Source organism: Salvelinus alpinus, chromosome 4 (assembly GCF_045679555.1).
Source record: "Salvelinus alpinus chromosome 4, SLU_Salpinus.1, whole genome shotgun sequence".
Taxonomy (NCBI): domain Eukaryota; kingdom Metazoa; phylum Chordata; class Actinopteri; order Salmoniformes; family Salmonidae; genus Salvelinus; species Salvelinus alpinus.
This window is the reverse complement of record NC_092089.1, coordinates 13755672-13780325: the sequence shown is the minus strand read 5'-3', so window position 1 is coordinate 13780325 and position 24654 is coordinate 13755672. Positions and strand designations below refer to the sequence as shown.

The following is a 24654-nucleotide window of genomic DNA, read 5'->3' as shown; positions in this document are numbered from 1 at the left end:
AAGGGCTTGTAAGCATTTCACTGTAAGGTCTACTACACCCGTTGTATTCGGCGCATGTGACTAATAAAATGTGATTTGAACATGCGCACTAGGCTAGTTCAGAAGACAGGTTGTAGTTTTTAATTAATGTCCTAAATATCAGGAGCTGGCGGCCAAAAGTTGAATTAAACAATCCAGAGACTGAAACAAATAAATCAAATGACTTATATAGATTTGTTCTCCTTAATTCTACAATCCTGAAATGAGCTATAACTGTCAACTGTCAAAGCTTCAAACGATGTTACAAGTGAACCCTGAATACAGAAAAAATGAACGGTGAATTCACGGAGTTTGACAAGTCAATGAGAAGTAAAATATCTCTTCCTTAGTTGTTAATTTAGTCGAAATCTAAAGGCACAACATAGATTCTTAAGTAGTTAAACATGTTATTACTCCAATTTCGTGAAAGTGACTAACTGACACGTTTTTCATTTTCCATCAACAACTACTTTATATTGATCGAATGCGTTTGATTTGTCCCTGCACATGCGCAGTTCGCTTCGAGAAGACCGTTAAACCCGATAACCTGTTTCTACGCATGCGCTTAGCTAACCAACGTCGCCATGACATCGCTTACAATTGTGATCGGGGATTTCTATTGGACAAGCGGTTTTATGCCTCATCTTCATACCGCACTGTCTTTGCTGTTACCTGTCAGCCCCATCTTTTTAATAGAAGAAGCAATGGAAGAGTTGCTGGCGTAGTGATATTCTGTGCATTGAACTGGTTGTTGAACTCTGCAGGCTTGGATCAAGTGGGTACATGCATTCACTGGTCCATTTCATACTAATATACATTGTTAGCTAACAATTTCCCCCCCAGCGTTCAGCAGAACATCGTGCAGAACATAATGCTTACATGGACAAGCCTCACCAGACCAGATGCTGACTGAGCAGGAATACACAGCTAACTCAAGTGATGATGTTCGGGCCTCTTGTGACTCTTTTGCAAAAGACGTATCATCTTGTATTATAATTTTTTATATATTATAATTTCTTAACATTGGTGGCTGGTTTATCAGCTAATTCACACGCCAAGACGTGTGTATTGTTGTCTTATAGTTCCTGTGTTTCGTGGTTTATGTGCAAGGTAATGCGCTGGTCCGAAATATTTGTCCAGCTTGTTGTCAAGACTTGGTAGCTAGAGTATGCGAGTCAAGTGAGCAACATGTAGGCAGCCTTCTAGCTAGTTGCTAGTCAGTTAGGCTAGCTAAATACCTTGATCGGTAGTTAGCTGGCTGGCTAACAAACCGTTATATAAATCTTGCCTGCCTCTTATCGATTTAAAAACTAAACAGGTGTACGTGTTGCACCAGTTGTTATATTTTACGCTTACCTTTGCCTTTTCCAGCGGGGTGAATCTCAAGTCATGTACAAAGGGGTTCCTAAATGGTGGAGCGAGTTCCTTCTTCCCATCTCCTTCCCCAGGACAGCGTCTGATGGTCGGGAACCTCATCCTCAACGAACCCGAGAGGACGGAACCTGTATCGGAAAAGCGACAGCAGCGAATTTTGTCTTGTGTAATTGTTTTCGTGTCTGTGTCTAGCTAATTCCGGCACAGGTTATTATCTTCGTTCCCAAGAGGCTGGAGGATTAGCCAAGGATCATGTATTTGAAGTCGGGCGATAGCTTCCCTCGTACGCAGTACTGATGTTGGACCTAGAATGCCTAACTGGAGTGCTTCTTCCTGGCTGCTTCTTCAGAACGCATGCGCCTAGTAGTCTAAATTGAAATCACTTTACTTACTCAAGATAAACATATACATTTGAGTCATTTAGCAGACGCTCTTATCCAGTGCGACCTAACACCTAGTGAGTCCATATATCTTCGTACTGGTCCCCCCGTTGGACTCGAACCCACAACTCTGGCGTTGCAAGTGCCATACGCTACCAACTAAGAAGCCACACGTGTTCTCACATCTTTGCTGTGTTTATAACACGTTTATAAACTGTTAAATGTTTGCAGAGTTTATAAAACATTATAATAATGTGTGTGGTGTTTATATTTGTTCTGTTACACACAGTCTTTAATAGAAATGGGTTTTTGTTGCATATACGAACTTCCCCTGAGACACTCGCAGCGAGGAGGGTCAGAGCCAGGGTCCCCATTGTCGAAGCTACCTGCCGCTTCTATATTAGTCGGGAATTGTGTGATTCGTTATTATGGTGCTTGTCTGTTTCTTTTTTATTGATGAAACGCATTGGTGTTTCAGTCCTTGGTATTTATTCATCAGTAATTTGCACATAACACGTCTTGTCCAGTGCCATATAATAAGTGTTTTAAAATCAACACACTAGGTCAAAATGTAGTCTGTGACGTGGTACATTTCTTCACTTGGGAATCAAACATACTACTAATCGAATAATCTAAGAGCTTAATGTATCAATATTGCTGATTTTTTTTCTCAGGATGCTATTTATGCAAATCATGAAGCATTGTACCAGGCAAATTATGTTCTCTAACAGTAGAAGAGATGGGAAACCTGTCCTTTTGGTTTTGCTGCTATGGCAACAGGTGACTTTCATTCTCATTGACCCTCTCTCTTCTGCAGACCGCTAATGCAGTAGCAGCAGTACAGTATGTTTTTGCATGCTGTAGGCCTACATAGCAAATGCTCGCAATCATTAAGCATCAGTACTGATTTAAAGGCCCAGTGCTGTCAAAAACGTCATATTCCTGTGTTTTTATATACACCGCATGTAGAAGATATTAAGACACCTGCTAACATAGACTGACCAGGTGAACCCAGGGGAGGTTGTTCGTAATGTTTTTTTACAGTCAGTGTATATTTTACACTGAGGTTGGAATAATATTGTGAAAATGATGATAATAGCCATTTAGTGTAAGACCTGTTTTAAAATACCCCCCCACCCCCCCCCACTCAGACCACACCCAGACAGTCCTAGCTAAATTCTTGTTTGAGAGATTGCTCTTTGCTATGAAGTAAGTTTTGTTTCTTTTTTACCATTTTAATTCATAAACAATAAAAGTAAGGTACTTTATGTTTTTTTAACCAGAAATGATTTGATATTGAGATAAAAACAGCTGCATTGAACCTTTAAGTCTTGGGTTTGATTCCCAAATCGCACCCTATCCCCTATATAGTGCACTACTTTGGTCCAGGGCCCTAGGGGATAGGGTGCCATTTGGTACTCGAACCCAGCAAGCTATCCTTTCATTAGATGGTGATGAAGATAACCATTGAAGAAGTTAGCCTTTACTCACAAGGCAATCCTTCTAAAATTCTGGTTGGATTAGCCTACTGTTCCTTTGGGGAAAAAACATATATTATTAAAAATGTTGAATGTGTTCGTTGTCATACTCAAATTAAATGAATTAGTATTCAACTTTCAACAGGTTAGATACACCTAGAATCCAAGGAAGGAATCCTATGTCTGTTAATACTACAGTTTAGACGATGGCTTCTTGCTTAAGACAGTGGGAGACATGGAGTTAGTGAGTTTTATCTTGGGATGGACAGAATCAATACAGAACAGCCTCAGGTCTGAAGAGACCAGTTCCTCAGATGGTTGCCTGGCTCTGTGTGTGTGTGTGTGTGTTGGAGTTGCACCACTACTCTATAGCTGACAACTGGTCCTACAGCTGTTGTATTTAAATAGATGAAGTGAAATACCAGACCTGTGAAATGAGTTACCGTAACGTATCACAGTGAAATGAGTTACCGTAACGTATCACAGTGAAATGAGTTACCGTAACGTATCCCAGTGAAATGAGTTACCGTAACGTATCCCAGTGAAATGAGTTACCGTAACGTATCCCAGTGAAATGAGTTACCGTAACGTATCACAGTGAAATGAGTTACCGTAACGTATCACAGTGGAATGAGTTACCGTAACGTATCCCAGTGAAATGAGTTACCGTAACGTATCCCAGTGAAATGAGTTACCGTAACGTATCACAGTGAAATGAGTTACCGTAACGTATCACAGTGGAATGAGTTACCGTAACGTATCACAGTGGAATGAGTTACCGTAACGTATCACAGTGAAATGAGTTACCGTAACGTATCACAGTGAAATGAGTTACCGTAACGTATCACAGTGAAATGAGTTACCGTAACGTATCACAGTGAAATTAGTTACCGTAACGTATCACAGTGAAATTAGTTACCGTAACGTATCCCAGTGAAATTAGTTACCGTAACGTATCCCAGTGAAATGAGTTACCGTAACGTATCACAGTGAAATGAGTTACCGTAACGTATCACAGTGAAATGAGTTACCGTAACGTATCACAGTGAAATTAGTTACCGTAACGTATCACAGTGAAATGAGTTACCGTAACGTATCACAGTGAAATTAGTTACCGTAACGTATCACAGTGAAATGTGTTACCGTAACGTATCACAGTGAAATGAGTTACCGTAACGTATCACAGTGAAATGAGTTACCGTAACGTATCACAGTGAAATTAGTTACCGTAACGTATCACAGTGAAATGAGTTACCGTAACGTATCACAGTGAAATGAGTTACCGTAACGTATCACAGTGAAATTAGTTACCGTAACGTATCACAGTGAAATGAGTTACCGTAACGTATCACAGTGAAATGAGTTACCGTAACGTATCACAGTGAAATTAGTTACCGTAACGTATCACAGTGAAATGAGTTACCGTAACGTATCACAGTGAAATGAGTTACCGTAACGTATCACAGTGAAATTAGTTACCGTAACGTATCACAGTGAAATTAGTTACCGTAACGTATCACAGTGAAATGAGTTACCGTAACGTATCCCAGTGAAATGAGTTACCGTAACGTATCACAGTGATTTATGCTCATTTGACAACACTGATATAATTTCTGAGATGAAATGAGACATCATGACAATTAGACTACACTAACGAACATAGTTACAGATATTTCCAGAGAGTGGAGGATCTGTTCACTGTAATATGGTACAGTTCAATAATTATATAATAATCATTTGGATAGTTTGGTGTAGTATTTGGTCGGCGTATATTATTACTGAACAATTTCATTTTTTTTTACTGAGTTACGGTTCATATAGGGAAATCAGTCCATTTAAATAAATAAATTAGGCTCTAATCTATCGATTTCACTTCACTGGGCAGAGTCACAGCCCTGGGAGGGCATTGGCCCACCCACTTGGGAGTCAGGCCCAGCCAATCTGAATGAGTTTTTCTCCACAAAGTGGATTTATTACAGACAGAAATACTCCTCAGTTTCATCAGCTGTCCGTTGGCTGGTCTCAGATGATCACGGAGGTGAAGAAGCCGGATGTGGAGGTCCTGGGCTGGTGTGATTACATGTGGTCTGTGGTTGTGAGGCCGGTTGGATGTACTGTCAATTTCTCTAAAACAATGTTGGAGGCGGCTTATGGTATAGAAATGAACATTAAATTATCTGGCAATAGCACTGGTGGACATTCCTGCAGTCAGCATGCCAATTGCACACTCCCATAAAACTTGAGACATCTGTGGCATTGTGTTGTGTGACAAAACTGCACATTTTAGAGTGGCCTTTTATTGTCCCCCGGGACAAGGTGCACCTGTGTAATGATCATGCTGTTTAATCAACTTCTTGATATGCCACACCTGTCAGGTGGATGGATTATCTTGGTAAAGGAGAAATGCTCACTAACAGGAATGTAAACAAATTTGGGCACAAAATATGGGAGAAAAAAAGCTTTTTGTACCAATGGAACATTTTGGGGATATTTTACGTCAGGTCATGAAACATGGGACCAACACTTTACATGTTGCGTTTATATTTTTGTTCAGTATAGTTGGACTCTGTATCAGTGTCTTTGAATGGTGCAGAACCCCCCCCCCCCCCACCCCACAAAAATGGAGTGTTATTTACTTAGTATTTCATATTCACTGATCTCAATCCATGCATTTTTTTCTTTGTGTTTTTAAAAATCAGTGTTCAAATCTATTTTTATACGACCTATCCGCCTGTGGTTCAAGTGCACACTACTATAAAAGTGGTGTGCATTTAGAGTGACTTCTAGAACGATCTAGAATATAGAAGAACAAACGCTTCAAAAATCCCATCTCAACTCAATGCCGCCATCTCGTGGTATGTTTCATAAACTGTTTTGGGTTGTTTGTAGTAGTTGTTTTTGGAAGTTTGTAGTAGTTGAGTGTCCATGATTGAGTCTTTTTAATGAAGAGATTGGGATAAAACTGTCCGGTTTGAGTGTTTGTTGCAGCTTATTCCAGTCGCTAGCTAGCTAAAGCCCTTACCTTTAGTGAAGAGGCCTAAATCAATACCTTTAATGAAGAGGCCTAAATCAATACCTTTAGTGAAGAGGCCTAAACCCATACCTTTAGTGAAGTGGACTAAACCCATACCTTTAGTAAAGAGGCCTAAAACCCATACCTTTAGTAAAGAGGCCTAAAACCCATACCTTTAGTGAAGAGGCCTAAAACCCTTACCTTTAGTGAAGAGGCCTAAAACACATACATTTAGTGAAGAGGCCTAAAACACATACCTTTAGTGAAGAGGCCTAAACCAATACCTTTAGTAAAGAGGCCTAAAACCCATACCTTTAGTAAAGAGGCCTAAAACCCATACCTTTAGTGAAGAGGCCTAAAACCCATACCTTTAGTAAAGAGGCCTAAAACCCATACCTTTAGTGAAGAGGCCTAAAACCCATACCTTTAGTAAAGAGGCCTAAAACCCATACCTTTAGTGAAGAGGCCTAAAACCCTTACATTTAGTGAAGAGGCCTAAAACACATACCTTTAGTGAAGAGGCCTAAACCCATACCTTTAGTGAAGAGGCCTAAAACCCTTACATTTAGTGAAGAGGCCTAAAACACATACCTTTAGTGAAGAGGCCTAAACCAATACCTTTAGTGAAGAGGCCTAAAACCCTTACATTTAGTGAAGAGGCCTAAACCCATACCTTTAGTGAAGAGGCCTAAAACCCATACCTTTAGTGAAGAGGCCTAAAACCCTTACATTTAGTGAAGAGGCCTAAACCAATACCTTTAGTGAAGAGGCCTAAACCCATACCTTTAGTGAAGAGGCCTAAAACCCATACCTTTAGTGAAGAGGCCTAAAACCCATACCTTTAGTGAAGAGGCCTGAAACCCATACCTTTAGTGAAGGGGCCTAAACCCATACCTTTAGTGAAGGGGCCCAAGTTAAGAGGCCTAAAACCATACATTTAATGAAGAGGCCTAAACCCATACCTTTAGTGAAGTGGACTAAACCCATACCTTTAGTGAAGAGGCCTAAAACCATACATTTAGTGAAGAGGCCTAAAACCCTTACATTTAGTGAAGAGGCCTGAAACCCATACCTTTAGTGAAGAGGCCCAAGTTAAGAGGCTGGAACCCCATACCTTTAGTGAAGAGAACCCCATACCTTTTCAACTCCAATCAAACTACATAGGTTTGCAACCAGGAGTCAACCACAGAATGAACAGGGTACAGCAGAGTTTGTGAACCCACCGGAGGACATTCCGTCCTCCAAAGTTAGAGGTGCAGCGGCCACGTTCCAACATGTCGTGCTAGTAGGCCTATATTTATTTGAAGGATGGTTAACTTTCCAGCGAGCGCCAAACCGATAAACACAGTCTCAAAAAAAAACATTTAAAAGAAGTGAGCAGCGCTTGATTTAATGGGCAATTCCACGGTAACGGAACTACACTTCCACTCAGATTTTTCACTTTAAAAAAAATGTATGTCAAACAAAAAAACATGAATTTCAAAGTTGAACAAACCATTACAACTCTATGCACAAGGACTACTTTGGACAATTTACACAGGAAATTTCACAAAAACAGTTACTGGAAGAACTGTGCAGATCCAAACGTTTGTTAAAACAATTACGGTCAAATATTTGTTTTATTCTACCACGTTTTCCAAACGTTTTTAAATATCTGCTCTGAATTAAGATTCAAAGATGTCTGCAGAACGTGACACCTACCTTGAATTTGTTTTTTGTTTTTAAATGTTGGTTATTGAACTACAGTAATTGAAGTGGATTTACATCTGGTAATAGAATTACGGTAACATAATTAAATCATGGGTCCCTGATCTTTACTATACAGAAATGCATAACTATGCATATGACTATCTATCTCTTCACGGTGAGGTATCCTGAACAGGTAGAAATATGCAACATCCTCCTTTGGAATATTTGGGTATTATTCTACACACTGGCTATTATTCTAATTAGCTCCATCCACAAACAAGACCACATTTGGTTGGTTCGGACTAGACCAAATCTGAACCAATCATTGACATCTATGTTTCACAAGTTTGGAGGACATCACAGTACAGCACAGTACAGTACAGTACAATACAGTAGAGTACAGTACATTATACTGTAAAAGTAAAATACCAAACAAGCCACGAGAAGCGGGGTAAAAACGACCACCGCCTACAGATCAGCGGAACAGAACTTTCGCTTCAGCCATTGGCTAGCGCCACTTCTTCTTCTTCGTGTGAATTTCCGGCAGACTTGAGGCTTATTTGTGTATTGCTGCCTTTCTCAGTTCAGAATGTTAATAATTCCACCTTATTGTTTAAACATATTTCAATTAAAAGGGAAATGTGCACGAAAAAAAATAAATGTCTTTGCACAACCCTCTAACCCTGCGCCCATAAAACCAAAACAGCCTCTCATCTCACTACTTTTCCATAACCGTTCCTACGCCTGGCCACCGGACTGGGAGGACGTGACTTCTTCCAACACCTCTCGTAATACAACCACCGATTTTTTCCCCTTCATTTATGTTGCTCAACTCAGCGTGAATGTGCCAATTGAAGTTCATGTTTATGTAGAATGCGCAACACATATTAGGAAGTCGGTGGTTGTATTCGATAAAGTTTTTTATTTTAAGTATACATTTCAGCACCACAGTTGTACAGGACAAAAACAGGTACAGGTAAGCGTTTTCAAAACGGACATTTTTTACAAAGACTCAACTGATGGTGACTCAATGTTGAGTCAGTAGTGACTCCGCCTCGGTGTCAGATCGGTGTTGAGCGTTCCTCCGCCTCGGTGTCAGATCGGTGTTGAGCGTTCCTCCGCTGGGGTTCGGCTTGACGAGCGCTGCGGGATTCACCAGGAGTCATTCATGTCTATTTGTACGAGATTTAGCTGATCTAAACATAGTTTGTTTTCAGATCATTTTAAGAAAGTTCGTTCCTGGAGTCTCACAGCCTGGCAAGTCTATGTGAAGACAGGTAAATGAGCTACTAGTCAACGTTGGCTATCTAGGTAAGCTAACGTTGGCTAGCTCGCGTTTTCATCTAGCCAGCCAGGTAGTGAGATGGCTAGCTAATTAGCTAACTACAGCCAGTATTATTTGTTTACACGGTTAGCTACCAGCTGTTAGTTAATATTATCTGATATGTAGTTAAATAACAATGGTAAATGGCAAGCTATCTGTTTACATATCGTTAGCTATCTAACGCGTTAGCTACGTTAGTCAAGAAACCGCAAACTAACCCACATAACTAGCCAGTTAGTTAAAAACATTAACGTAGCTTGCAAAACAGCTGGCTTGTAACGTTAGCTAGTGGCTAGTTCGTCTTTCCAACAAACTGTCGCGTCTTTTAGCAGCATGATGGTTAAATCATGTGGGTGTGAGAGTCGTGGGACATTCTGCACAGGCCAGCCAGCTACAATATTGCGACAGTGATGCCCTTACCCTGGTTTTTTCACCATCACCCCATGGTCCCCATCAACTCCAGTGATCTAATCACAGCTGTGTGTAGCAGCTAATACGGTATGTTTGTATAAATAAGTTGTATTATTAGGTAACTAGCAGGCACACTCTTTCGTCAGAAAATGACACCGAACTCAGAGGTCCTGGTGTCCGTTTATCCTCTGGTCGTATTTGTCATTGGCATCACAGTGAGGGGTAATGCTCAACCAGCACAGCAGTATTTCCGTTTACATAGAGCCGTGATACTACTGAGTCAGGATTGCGTCCCAAAGGGCAAACTATTCCCTATTTAGTGCACTATTTTTTATTTATCACAGCCTATAGAGCTCTGGATAAAAGTAGTGTACTATATTGGAAATGAGGTCCCATTTGAATGCAAACAAACACTGTGCTGCGTACAGTATTTTGCCATAAGGTGATTGTGTGCGCTTGGACACGCTTGAGTAGATATCTGACACACAGAACAATCATTTTTCTGTTCTCAAGGCTCACTTGTTTTTTTTCCTGGTGGATTTTCCATCTTGGCTAATGTTTTCAATGTTTCCACTAACAGCATATTAGGCTAGTAGTTGGATTGACATTAGGTACTGTAGATAAAGAGCCTTCAGAAAGTATTCACACCCCTTGACTTTTTCCACATTTTTGTTGTTAGTTTGAATTTTAAATGGATTAAATTGAGATTTTGTGGCGCTGACTTACACAAAATACCCCATAATGTCAGTCAAATTGTTTTTTAAAAAGCTGAAAAGTCTTGAGTCAAGTATTCAACCCTTTGTTATGGTAAGCTTAAATATGTTTACAAGTAAAACATATGCTTAACAAGTCACATAAGTTGCATGGACTCACTCTGTGTGCAATAATAGTGTTTAACATGATTTTTGAATGACTTCCTCATCTCTGTGCCCCACACATACAATTATCTGTAAGGTCCCTCAGTCGAGCAGTGAATTTCAAACACAGATTCAACAACAAAGACCAGGGAGGTTTTCCAATGCCTCACAAAAAAGGGCAAATGTTGGTAGATGAGTAAAAAATAGCAGACATTGAATATCCCTTTGAGCATGGTGAAGTTATTAATTACACTTTGGATGGTGTATCAATACACCCAGTCACTACAAAGATACAGGCGTCCTTCCTAACTCAGTTGCCGGAGAGGAAGGAAACCACTCAGGGATTTCACCATGACGACAATGGTCACTTTAAAACAGTTAGAGTTTAATGGCTGTGATAAACTGAGGATGGATGAACAACATTGTAGTTAAGAAATATGAAAGGAAGGAAGCCTGTACGGAATAAGAATCTTCCTAAATATGCATCCTGTTTCCAACAAGGCACTAAAGTAATACTGCAAAAATTGTGGCAAAGCAATTAACTTTTTGTCCTGAATACAAAGGGTTATGTTGTGGGCAAATCCAATATCAGATTTGCCACCAATGCTCCTCATAGGACACTTCACTGCACTCTATACTCCTCTGTAAACTGGTCATCTCTGTATACCCATCTCAAGACCCACTGGTTGATGCTTATTTATAAAACCCTCTAAGGCCTCACTCCCCCCTATCTGAGATGTCTACTGCAGCCCTCATCCTCCACATACAACACCCGTTCTGCCAGTCACATTCTGTTAAAGGTCCCCAAAGCACACACATCCCTGGGTCGCTCCTCTTTTCAGTTAGCTGCAGCTAGCGACTGGAACGATCTGCAACAAACACTCAAACTGGACAGTTTTATCTACATCTCTTCATTCAAAGACTCATTCATGGACACTCTTACTGACAGTTGTGGCTGCTTTGCGTGATGTATTGTTGTCTCTACCTTTTTGCCATTTGTGCTGTTGTCTGTGCCCAATGTTTTGTGCTGCTACTGTAACGGATGTGAAATGGCTAGCTAGTTAGCGGGTACGCGCTAGTAGCGTTTCAATCAGTTACGTCACTTGCTCTGAGACTTAAGTAGGGTTTCCCCTTGCTCTGCAAGGGCCGTGGCTTTTGTGGAGCGATGGGTAACGACGCTTCGTGGGTGACTGTTGTCGATGTGTGCAGAGGGTCCCTGGTTCGCGCCCGTGTCGGGGCGAGGGGACGGTTTAAAGTTATACTGTTACACTACCATGCTGTGTTTGTGCCTTTACTGTGTTGTCTTAGGTCTCTTTATGTAGTGTTGTCTCTCTTGTCGTGATGTGTGTTTTGTCCTATATTTATATATTTCTTTATTTTTAATCCCAGCCCCCGTCCCCGCAATGAGGCCTTTTGGTAGTCCGTCATTGTCGATAAGAATTTGTTCTTAACTGACTTACCTAGTTAAATAAATAAATGACACATTGCTGAGTACCACTCCATATTTTCAAGCATGGTGGCGGCTGCATCATGTGTCATGTTATTGGTGTGCTTGTCATCGGCAAGGACTAGGGAGTTTTTTAGGATAAAAAGCATTGGAACAGAGCTAAGCACAGACAAAATCCTAGAGGAAAACCTGGTTCAGTCTGCGTTCCAAGACACTCAGAGACAAATTCACCTTTCAGCAGTACAATAACCTAAAAACAAGACCAAATCTACACTGGAGTAGCTTACCACAACGACATTGAATGTTCCTGAGTAGGCTTGTTAGTTTTGACTTAAATCGGCTTCAATCTGACTTAAATGGCTGTCTCGCAATGATCAACAACCAACTTGACAGAACTTGAAGAATTTTGAAAAGAATGATGTGCAAATATTGTACAATCCAGGTGTGCAAAGCTCTTAGACTTAAGCCCAGAAAGACTCACAGCTGTAATCGCTGCCAAAGGGGATTCTAACATGTATTGACTCGGTTGTAAATACGTATGTAAATGAGACATTTCTGTATTTTCATTATCAATTAAATGTGCCATTTTTTTTTTTGTAAGAACATGTTTTCACTTTGTCATTATGGAGTAAATGTACAGTATTGTATCTCTACTGAAGTGTACACTGAATGTGCCACTATTTGCTCACAGTCGTACCACTTCTTCTTCCCTTTCTGCCCACAGCATGCGGGGACTGTGAGGCAGGCCCCATCCTGAGTCTGTACGATGAAGAGCCCGGTGCACAGGTCTGTTTGTGTGACTACAAGGGGCCTGAGTGAATGTGGTGTCTTTCTAGAAGCTAGGGTACCAGTGAGGATTTCCTACACTGGACAACTTGTTACAGCTGTTGATCAGTCATTGATAATAATCTGCCAATTGTTTTCATGTCATTACATTAAGATGATAGCACTCCCTGAGTGTGCACAGCGGTCTAAGGCACTGCATCTCAGTGCTAGAAGCGTCACTACAGACCCTGGTTTGATTCCAGGCTGTATCACAACCGGCTATGATTGGGAGTCCCATAGGGCGGCGCAGAATTTGTTCAGCGTCGTCTGGGTTAGTGGTTTGGCCGGGGTAGGCCCTCAAAGTAAGTAAGAATTTGTTCTCAACTGACTTGCCTAGTTAAATAAATACAAATATATGGGGGGATCGTAGCTATATTAAATTCAATTCATGAGTTGATTAACCCTTTATCATGGTTGGTATCTTGATGGAGTTGTCCAAAATCATGTGACATGAAACATGACTTTCTGTCCATGCATTTATAGCAGTGTTATAGTGTTGTTTATATCATACATTAACCAGTTAAATTAGACACTAAGCATGAACCCCGGTTGTGTGAGAGCTTGGAATCGAACCAGGGTCTGTAGTGATGCCTCTAGCACTGAGATGCAGTGCCTTAGACCGCTGAACCAGGGTCTGTAGTGATGCCTCTAGCACTGAGATGCAGTGCCTTAGACTGCTGAACCAGGGTCTGTAGTGATGCCTCTAGCACTGAGATGCAGTGCCTTAGACTGCTGAACCAGGGTCTGTAGTGATGCCTCTAGCACTGAGATGCAGTGCCTTAGACCACTGAACCAGGGTCTGTAGTGACGCCTCTAGCACTGAGATGCAGTGCCTTAGACCGCTGAACCAGGGTCTGTAGTGACGCCTCTAGCACTGCGATGCAGTGTCTTAGACCGCTGAACCAGGGTCTGTAGTGACGCCTCTAGCACTGAGATGCAGTGCCTTAGACCGCTGAACCAGGGTCTGTAGTGACGCCTCTAGCACTGCGATGCAGTGTCTTAGACCGCTGAACCAGGGTCTGTAGTGACGCCTCTAGCACTGAGATGCAGTGTCTTAGACCGCTGAACCAGGGTCTGTAGTGACGCCTCTAGCACTGAGATGCAGTGCCTTAGACCGCTGAACCAGGGTCTGTAGTGACTCCTCTAGCACTGAGATGCAGTGTCTTAGACCGCTGAACCAGGGTCTGTAGTGACTCCTCTAGCACTGAGATGCAGTGCCTTAGACCGCTGAACCAGGGTCTGTAGTGACGCCTCTAGCACTGAGATGCAGTGCCTTAGACCGCTGAACCAGGGTCTGTAGTGATGCCTCTAGCACTGAGATGCAGTGCCTTAGACCGCTGAACCAGGGTCTGTAGTGACGCCTCTAGCACTGAGATGCAGTGCCTTAGACCGCTGCGCCACTCAGGAGCCCCCTAAATGTAATAATAATTTGAATATCAAGGCCTAAACAATTCATTATTCTTAGTCTTGGTTTTTACATGTTTTGCATGTTTTTCTTGGGGGGGGGGGGGGGGGATTCTAAACTCAACAGAAAAAGAAACGTCTCTTTTTCAGGACCCCGTCTTTCAAAGGTAATTTGTAAAAATAAAAATAAAAAACATCACAGATCTTCATTGTAAAGGGTTTAAACACTATTTCCCATGCTTGTTCATTGAACCATAAACAATTAATGAACATGCAGCTGTGGAACGGTCGTTAAGACACTAACAGCTTACAGACAGTATGCTATTAAGGTCACAGTTATTAAGGTCCTATAAACTTAGGACACTAAAGAGGCCTTTCTACTGACTGAAAAACACCAAAAGAAAGATGCCCAGGGTCTCTGCTCATCTGTGTGATCGTGCCTTAGGCATGCTGCAAGGAGGCATGAGGACTGCAGATGTGGCCACGGCAATAAATTGCAATGTCCTGTGAGACGCCTAAGACAGGGAGAGAGGACGGACAGCTGATTGTCCTCGCAGTGGCAGACCACGTGTAACAACACCTGCACAGGATCAGTACATCCGAACATCACACCTGCGGGACAGGTACAGGATGGCAACAACAGCTGCCCAAGTTACACCAGGAATGCACAATCCCTCCATCAGTGCTCAGACTGTCCGCAATAGGCTGAGAGAGGCTGGACTGAGGGCTTGTAGGCCTGTTGTAAGGCAGATCCTCACCAGACATCACCGGCAACAACGTCGCCTATGGGCACAAACCCACCGTCGCTGGACCAGACAGGACTGGCAAAAAGTGCTCTTCACTGAGGAGTCATGGTTTTGTCTCACGGTCGGATTCGCGTTTATTGTCAGGAATGAGCGTTACACCGAGGCCTGTATTCTGGAGCGGGATCGATTTGGAGGTGGAGGGTCCGTAATGGTCTGGGGTGGTGTGTCACAGCATCATCGGACTGAGCTTGTTGTCATTTTAGGCAATCTCAACACTGTGTGTTACAGGGAAGACATCCTCCTCCCTCATGTGGTACCCTTCCTGCAGGCTCATCCTGACATGACCCTCCAGCATGACAATGCCACCAGCCATACTGTTCGTTCTGTATGTGATATCCTGCAAGACAGGAATGTCAGTGTTCTGCCATGGCCAGCGAAGAGCCCGGATCTCAATCCCATTGAGCACGTCTGGGACCTGTTGGATCGGAGGGTGAGGAATAGGGCCATTCCCCCCCAGAAATGTCCGGGAACTTGCAGGTGCTTTGGTGGAAGAGTGGGGTAACATCTCAAAGCAAGAACTGGCAAATCTGGTGCAGTCCATGAGGAGGAGATGCACTGCAGTACTTAATGCAGCTGGTGGCCACGCCAGATACTGACTTACTTTTGATTTTGACCCCTTTGTTCAGGGACACATTATTCAATTTCTGTTAGTCACATGTCTGTGGAACTTGTTCAGTTTATGTCTCAGTTGTTGAATCTTGTTATGTTCATAAAAATATTTACACATGTTAAGTTTGCTGAAAATAAACGCAGTTGACAGTGAGAGGACGTTTCTTTTTTTTTTGCTGGGTTTATATTAGGCCCTGTGTACAATTATACAATTGTATAACATTGAGGTCCTTGAAAATTTACAATGAGGTGCTTTAAAAAAAAAGTCCTTGAATTTGACTTGCCAAATGTCTATGAACCCTGATTTTAAAGAATGTATAGTCCTAGTCCTGTTGTATAGGTGGAGTTATGGGCCAATTTGTTTATTTTCACTTCTATTCCTCTAAGTATACATGTGGAACTGCATTCAAATCATATGTTTAATTTTAGTTTCAAACCATCAAAAACATTTGATCTCAATGGTCTCATTATTTTCTAGAAAGATCCATGTGTGTAAAGCAAGATGTATTTGGTACAGCAGGTATGAATAACGTGTTGTTGTTTCAGGTGTAGGGACGTGGAGAGGCAGGCTGCCTGCCTGCAGACTGAGCAGCCGTGCGTCCCCGTCTCCCAGCACATCCCCAGCAGCATGTGGTTTATCAGGTAGACGAGTTAGATTCACATGTTTTAGCAGATGCTCTTATCCAGAGTGACTTACGTTTTCGCACTGGTCCTCCGTGGGACTCGAACCCACAACCCTGGTTTTGCTAGTGGCATGCTCTACCAACTGAGCCACATGGGAACCAAAGTTGTCCATAATGCAACGTTTGGGTTGCTAGACCGTCGCGTTAGCGTGCATTGAATGGGTACAAATACATTCTGATAACTTTCCCAAGTTTTCCACAAATCCCCAGGTTGGAGGATTCCTGGATTTCCTGCTTATTTCAACCTAATTCCAGGAATCTTCCAGAAACCCCTAGTCTTTGTAATGAGAGGTCATGGAAGATCATTGGATCACTGACCTGGATCTTGTCTAGGTGATTTATGTATTTGTATATAGGCCTTATATTGTCTGTATTTTCTGATTTTTGTTTTGAATGTGAAGTACCTTTTTTGAAGTGCTCAGTGCACAACACATCTTACCCAGTAAGTCTTACCCAGTAAGTCTTACCCAGTCTTACCCAGTAAGTCTTACCCAGTCTTACCCAGTAAGTCTTACCCAGTCTTACCCAGGCTGTTCATTCTAGCTGCCCACCTGGTGATAACGAGCACCTGAAAGGAAATGAGTCAGCTGACTTCAATAAAAAATTATGAATTATATATTTCAATGTATGTATTTTTTATTTTTTTTACTCAAATAGCTGAGGCAACTTTATGTATTTTTTTTTTTATATATTTTTTAAATGTGTGTATTAAAATGATTTGATTCATTCATTCATTCAGGGACGCGTGTGGCATCGTGTGTGGGGTCATCACCTGGATGTTGGTGTTCTATGCTGAGTTTGTCGTGCTCTTCGTCATGCTGTTGCCTTCTAAAAACCTGACCTATAGCTTAGTCAACGGGACTGTGTTCAACACTCTGGCCTTCCTGGCTCTCGCCTCTCACTTCAGGGCCATGTGCACCGACCCGGTGAGTTGTTGACGCTGAACACACTATACACTGCTCTGACTGTACACTTTACACATGACACTGGGCCCTGTAAACGTAGGACACTGGGCTCCGTAAACGTAGGACACTGGGCTCCGTAAACGTAGGACACTGGGCTCCGTAAACGTAGGACACTGGGCTCCGTAAACGTAGGACACTGGGCTCCGTAAACGTAGGACACTGGGCTCCGTAAACGTAGGACACTGGGCTCCGTAAACGTAGGACACTGGGCTCCGTAAACGTAGGACACTGGGCTCCGTAAACGTAGGACACTGGGCTCCGTAAACGTAGGACACTGGGCTCCGTAAACGTAGGACACTGGGCCCCGTAAACGTAGGACACTGGGCTCTGTAAACTTGACATGCTGGTGTTGTGTTCAGTTGGGAACAACACCGTACGTAGCAAAACGTTTTGAAACAGTTAAAGGAAAAGGAGAGTTTTGTTGTTGTTGGGATAAGTTCAGGTAGTGATTGCCTCTATTCGTTTCAAAACGTTTCCTCCTGTTTTGTGCCCAACTGAACACGACCTTACTTACACATATCTCGTTGTTATTGTCAATTGTACTGTTAAATGCCTTTTCTTGCTGACTCTTTCCCAACAATGCAGTAGTACTAAAAAACAAAACATGAGAAATAGAATTGAGAAGAACACGAGAAAGTTAGCTAGCTATATACAGGGTCCGTTCCAGGGCCAGCTGCTGGAAAAACCTATGTGTTATGGCTTTACACCCCCTGCTATAATGTGGATAAAGAGTTACCTATCTAACAGAACACAGAGGGTGTTCTTTAATGGAAGCCTCTCCAACAGAATCCAGATGGAATCAGGAGTTCCCCAGGGCAGCTGTTTAGGCCCCTGACCTTTTCAATCTTTACTAACGACATGTCACTGGCTTTGAGTAGAGCCAGTGTGTCAATGTATGCAGATGACTATACACGTCAGCTACTACAGAAACTGAAATGACTGCAACACTTAAAGAGCTGCAGTTTCAGAATGGGTGGCAAGAAATAAGTTCGTCCTAAATATTTCAAAAACTTAAATTATTGTATTTGGGACAAATCATTCACTAAACCCTAAACCTTGTGTGTTGTTATCTTGTCCGGAAGTTTCAGAAAAGCCTAGAATAGTGCGGTTACGAGAGTCCTGTTGATAGCAAATCCACAATCGGACGTCAGAGGTGGCTAGTTTTCTATTCGCTTTAATCTCGCGAGTGCTCCCTTCTCCTGCCTCTTTTTGCCTGCGTTTTCTCTTGGATAGCCTGAAAATTGGGTCGGAATTACACAAATATCCCAGGGCAGATGAGTCGATGTTGAAGCCGGAATTGAGATTAGTAACTGCCGATCTGATGTTCAAAAGTTCTTGTCGATCATAAGTAAAAAAAATCACAAAATAGCAAAGTTGGATCAGAGCTCGCAAGACCTGCAGCCAATACAGTAATGCGCCATCTTCAACTTAAAGCACATCAATATTCTATAACACTGCCTGACCACTGCAACAGTAGACCCCATTTTGTTGCGCCAACAGGCGAGTCATGATAAGTTATCATGTCAACTCATTGCTCTCTGTCTGTCCTATAGGGAGCAGTGCCAACAGGGAACGCCACTAAAGAGTACATCGAGAGTCTCCAGCTGAAGCCGGGACAGGTGGTCTATAAGTGTCCCAAGTGCTGCAGCATCAAGCCTGACCGGGCACATCACTGCAGGTAGGGTGACCCAGTACATCTCTTTGACCCTGACTAACACTGTCCAGAGGACACTGCAGGTAGGGTAACCCTGACTAACACTGTCCCAGAGAACACTGCAGGTAGGGTAACCCTGACTAACACTGTCCCAGAGAACACTGCAGGTAGGGTAACCCTGACTAACACGGTCCCAGAGAACACTGCAGGTAGGGTAACCCTGACTAACACTGTCCCAGAGAACACTGCAGGTAGGGTAACCCTGACTAACACTGTCCCAGAAGACACTGCAGGTAGGGTAACCCTGACTAACACTGTCCCAGAGAACACTGCAGGTAGGGTAACCCTGACTAACACTGTCCCAGAGAACACTGCAGGTAGGGTAACCCTGACTAACACGGTCCCAGAGAACACTGCAGGTAGGGTAACCCTGACTAACACTGTCCCAGAGAACACTGCAGGTAGGGTAACCCTGACTAACACTGTCCCAGAGAACACTGCAGGTAGAGTAACCCTGACTAACACTGTCCCAGAGAACACTGCAGGTAGGGTAACCCTGACTAACACTGTCCCAGAGAACACTGCAGGTAGGGTAACCCTGACTAACACTGTCCCAGAGAACACTGCAGGTAGGGTAACCCTGACTAACACTGTCCCAGAGAACACTGCAGGTAGGGTAACCCTGACTAACACTGTCCCAGAGGACACTGCAGGTAGGGTAACCCTGACTAACACTGTCCCAGAGAACACTGCAGGTAGGGTAACCCTGACTAACACTGTCCCAGAGGACACTGCAGGTAGGGTAACCCTGACTAACACTGTCCCAGAGGACACTGCAGGTAGGGTAACCCTTACTAACACTGTCCCAGAGAACACTGCAGGTAGGGTAACCCTTACTAACACTGTCCCAGAGAACACTGCAGGTAGGGTAACCCTGACTAACACTGTCCAGAGAACACTGCAGGTAGGGTAACCCTGACTAACACTGTCCCAGAGAACACTGCAGGTAGGGTAACCCTTACTAACACTGTCCCAGAGAACACTGCAGGTAGGGTAACCCTGACTAACACTGTCCAGAGAACACTGCAGGTAGAGTAACCCTGACTAACACTGTCCCAGAGAACACTGCAGGTAGGGTAACCCTGACTAACACGGTCCCAGAGAACACTGCAGGTAGGGTAACCCTGACTAACACTGTCCCAGAGAACACTGCAGGTAGGGTAACCCTGACTAACACTGTCCCAGAGAACACTGCAGGTAGAGTAACCCTGACTAACACTGTCCCAGAGAACACTGCAGGTAGGGTAACCCTGACTAACACTGTCCCAGAGAACACTGCAGGTAGGGTAACCCTGACTAACACTGTCCCAGAGAACACTGCAGGTAGGGTAACCCTGACTAACACTGTCCCAGAGAACACTGCAGGTAGGGTAACCCTGACTAACACTGTCCCAGAGGACACTGCAGGTAGGGTAACCCTGACTAACACTGTCCCAGAGAACACTGCAGGTAGGGTAACCCTGACTAACACTGTCCCAGAGGACACTGCAGGTAGGGTAACCCTGACTAACACTGTCCCAGAGGACACTGCAGGTAGGGTAACCCTTACTAACACTGTCCCAGAGAACACTGCAGGTAGGGTAACCCTTACTAACACTGTCCCAGAGAACACTGCAGGTAGGGTAACCCTGACTAACACTGTCCAGAGAACACTGCAGGTAGGGTAACCCTGACTAACACTGTCCCAGAGAACACTGCAGGTAGGGTAAACCTTACTAACACTGTCCCAGAGAACACTGCAGGTAGGGTAACCCTGACTAACACTGTCCCAGAGGACACTGCAGGTAGGGAAACGCTGACTAACACTGTCCCAGAGGACACTGCAGGTAGGGAAACGCTGACTAACACTGTCCCAGAGAACACTGCAGGTAGGGTAACCCTGACTAACACTGTCCCAGAGGACACTGCAGGTAGGGTAACCCTGACTAACACTGTCCCAGAGGACACTGCAGGTAGGGTAACCCTGACTAACACTGTCCCAGAGGACACTGCAGGTAGGGTAACCCTGACTAACACTGTCCCAGAGGACACTGCAGGTAGGGTAACCCTGACTAACACTGTCCCAGAGAACACTGCAGGTAGGGTAACCCTGACTAACACTGTCCCAGAGAACACTGCAGGTAGGGTAACCCTGACTAACACTGTCCCAGAGAACACTGCAGGTAGGGTAACCCTGACTAACACTGTCCCAGAGAACACTGCAGGTAGGGTAACCCTGACTAACACTGTCCCAGAGAACACTGCAGGTAGGGTGACCCTGACTAACACTGTCCCAGAGGACACTGCAGGTAGGGTAACCCTGACTAACACTGTCCCAGAGGACACTGCAGGTAGGGTGACCCTGACTAACACTGTCCCAGAGGACACTGCAGGTAGGGTAACCCTGACTAACACTGTCCCAGAGGACACTGCAGGTAGGGTAACCCTGACTAACACTGTCCAAAGAACACTGACAGTAGGGTAACCCTGACTAACACTGTCCCAGAGAACACTGCAGGTAGGGTAACCCTGACTAACACTGTCCCAGAGAACACTGCAGGTAGGGTAACCCTGACTAACACTGTCCCAGAGAACACTGCAGGTAGGGTAACCCTGACTAACACTGTCCCAGAGAACACTGCAGGTAGGGTAACCCTGACTAACACTGTCCCAGAGGACACTGCAGGTAGGGTAACCCTGACTAACACTGTCCCAGAGAACACTGCAGGTAGGGTAACCCTGACTAACACTGTCCCAGAGGACACTGCAGGTAGGGTAACCCTGACTAACACTGTCCCAGAGAACACGGCAGGTAGGGTAACCCTGACTAACACTGTCCCAGAGAACACTGCAGGTAGGGTAACCCTGACTAACACTGTCCCAGAGAACACTGCAGGTAGGGTAACCCTGACTAACACTGTCCCAGAGAACACTGCAGGTAGGGTAAGCCTGACTAACACTGTCCCAGAGGACACTGCAGGTAGGGTAACCCTGACTAACACTGTCCCAGAGAACACTGCAGGTAGGGTAACCCTGACTAACACTGTCCCAGAGGACACTGCAGGTAGGGTAACCCTGACTAACACTGTCCCAGAGAACAGAAGACACTGCAGGTTTTCCCCTCCATACTAGTGTGTGTAATTAGTTCTCTCCATGGTTTCCCTCCACTAGTGTGTGTAATTAGTTCTCTCTCTCTCCATGGTTTTCCCTCCACTAGTGTGTGTAATTAGTTCTCTCTCTCTCCATGGTTTCCCTCCACTAGTGTGTGTAATTAGTTCTCTCTCTCTCCATGGTTTTCCCTCCACTAGTGTGTGTAATTAGTTCTCTCTCCATGGTTTCCCTCCACTAGTGTGTGTAATTAGTTCTCTCTCCATGGTTTCCCTCCACTAGTGTGTGTAATTAGTTCTCTCCATGGTTTTCCCTCCACTAGTGTGTGTAATTAGTTCTCTCCATGGTTTTCCCTCCACTAGTGTGTGTAATTAGTTCTCTCCATGGTTTCCCTCCACTAGTGTGTGTAATTAGTTCTCTCCATGGTTTCCCCTCCACTAGTGTGTGTAATTAGTTCTCTCCATGGTTTCCCTCCACTAGTGTGTGTAATTAGTTCTCTCCATGGTTTCCCCTCCACTAGTGTGTGTAATTAGTTCTCTCCATGGTTTCCCTCCACTAGTGTGTGTAATTAGTTCTCTCCATGGTTTCCCCTCCACTAGTGTGTGTAATTAGTTCTCTCCATGGTTTCCCCTCCACTAGTGTGTGTAATTAGTTCTCTCCATGGTTTCCCCTCCACTAGTGTGTGTAATTAGTTCTCTCCATGGTTTCCCTCCACTAGTGTGTGTAATTAGTTCTCTCCATGGTTTCCCCTCCACTAGTGTGTGTAATTAGTTCTCTCCATGGTTTCCCTCCACTAGTGTGTGTAATTAGTTCTCTCCATGGTTTCCCTCCACTAGTGTGTGTAATTAGTTCTCTCCATGGTTTCCCTCCACTAGTGTGTGTAATTAGTTCTCTCCATGGTTTTCCCTCCACTAGTGTGTGTAATTAGTTCTCTCCATGGTTTCCCTCCACTAGTGTGTGTAATTAGTTCTCTCCATGGTTTCCCCTCCACTAGTGTGTGTAATTAGTTCTCTCCATGGTTTCCCTCCACTAGTGTGTGTAATTAGTTCTCTCCATGGTTTCCCTCCACTAGTGTGTGTAATTAGTTCTCTCCATGGTTTCCCCTCCACTAGTGTGTGTAATTAGTTCTCTCCATGGTTTCCCTCCACTAGTGTGTGTAATTAGTTCTCTCCATGGTTTCCCTCCACTAGTGTGTGTAATTAGTTCTCTCTCTCCATGGTTTCCCCTCCACTAGTGTGTGTAATTAGTTCTCTCCATGGTTTTCCCTCCACTAGTGTGTGTAATTAGTTCTCTCCATGGTTTCCCTCCACTAGTGTGTGTAATTAGTTCTCTCTCCATGGTTTCCCTCCACTAGTGTGTGTAATTAGTTCTCTCTCCATGGTTTTCCCTCCACTAGTGTGTGTAATTAGTTCTCTCCATGGTTTCCCTCCACTAGTGTGTGTAATTAGTTCTCTCTCTCCATGGTTTCCCTCCACTAGTGTGTGTAATTAGTTCTCTCTCTCCATTGGTTTTCCCTCCACTAGTGTGTGTAATTAGTTCTCTCCATGGTTTCCCTCCACTAGTGTGTGTAATTAGTTCTCTCCATGGTTTCCCCTCTACTAGTGTGTGTAATTAGTTCTCTCCATGGTTTCCCCTCCACTAGTGTGTGTAATTAGTTCTCTCCATGGTTTCCCCTCCACTAGTGTGTGTAATTAGTTCTCTCCATGGTTTCCCCTCCACTAGTGTGTGTAATTAGTTCTCTCCATGGTTTCCCCTCCACCAGTGTGTGTAATTAGTTCTCTCCATGGTTTCCCTCCACTAGTGTGTGTAATTAGTTCTCTCCATGGTTTCCCCTCCACTAGTGTGTGTAATTAGTTCTCTCTCTCTCCATGGTTTTCCCTCCACTAGTGTGTGTAATTAGTTCTCTCTCTCCATGGTTTCCCTCCACTAGTGTGTGTAATTAGTTCTCTCTCTCCATGGTTTCCCCTCTACTAGTGTGTGTAATTAGTTCTCTCTCCATGGTTTCCCTCCACTAGTGTGTGTAATTAGTTCTCTCTCTCCATGGTTTCCCCTCTACTAGTGTGTGTAATTAGTTCTCTCTCCATGGTTTCCCTCCACCAGTGTGTGTAATTAGTTCTCTCTCTCCATGGTTTCCCTCCACTAGTGTGTGTAATTAGTTCTCTCTCTCCATGGTTTCCCTCCACTAGTGTGTGTAATTAGTTCTCTCTCCATGGTTTCCCTCCACTAGTGTGTGTAATTAGTTCTCTCTCCATGGTTTCCCTCCACTAGTGTGTGTAATTAGTTCTCTCTCCATGGTTTCCCTCCACCAGTGTGTGTAATTAGTTCTCTCTCTCCATGGTTTCCCTCCACTAGTGTGTGTAATTAGTTCTCTCCATGGTTTCCCTCCACTAGTGTGTGTAATTAGTTCTCTCCATGGTTTCCCTCCACTAGTGTGTGTAATTAGTTCTCTCTCCATGGTTTCCCTCCACCAGTGTGTGTAATTAGTTCTCTCCATGGTTTCCCTCCACTAGTGTGTGTAATTAGTTCTCTCTCCATGGTTTCCCCTCCACTAGTGTGTGTAATTAGTTCTC

The 24654-nt window shown here is 43.8% G+C and overlaps 3 protein-coding genes across 11 annotated transcripts in view; 2 read left to right on the top strand and 1 right to left on the bottom strand.

Moving 5' to 3' along the window:
* LOC139572876 (lysophosphatidylcholine acyltransferase 1) overlaps positions 1-1887 on the bottom strand; it is a 280718-nt gene extending 278831 nt beyond the window's left edge. For 2 of the 3 annotated variants that reach the window (XR_011674508.1, XM_071395705.1), the window contains exon 1: positions 1375-1886. Coding sequence is in view for 2 of the 3 variants with exons in the window: in XM_071395705.1 (XP_071251806.1) it covers positions 1375-1494 (120 nt within the window). In the remaining variant the exon portion in view is untranslated. Of the gene's footprint in view, positions 1-1374 lie in introns of all 3 variants that reach the window. The other variant, XM_071395706.1, reaches the window with a different exon arrangement.
* The window catches only part of LOC139572879 (palmitoyltransferase ZDHHC3-A-like), a 255214-nt gene that overhangs the window by 214405 nt on the left and 16155 nt on the right, over positions 1-24654 (top strand). The gene's annotated exons all lie outside the window — the stretch shown is intronic.
* Positions 8726-24654, top strand: part of LOC139572878 (palmitoyltransferase ZDHHC3-A-like) — a 32084-nt gene continuing 16155 nt past the window's right edge. For 2 of the 7 annotated variants that reach the window (XM_071395708.1, XM_071395716.1), the window contains exons 1-5: positions 9017-9229; positions 12716-12777; positions 16182-16277; positions 17058-17244; positions 18837-18961. In XM_071395708.1, the coding sequence (XP_071251809.1) occupies positions 12758-12777; positions 16182-16277; positions 17058-17244; positions 18837-18961 (428 nt within the window). In that variant the 5' untranslated portion in view covers positions 9017-9229; positions 12716-12757. Of the gene's footprint in view, positions 8929-9016; positions 9264-9605; positions 9775-12715; positions 12778-16181; positions 16278-17057; positions 17245-18836; positions 18962-24654 lie in introns of those variants that run through there. The other 5 variants (XM_071395713.1, XM_071395709.1, XM_071395715.1 and 2 more) reach the window with 5 other exon arrangements.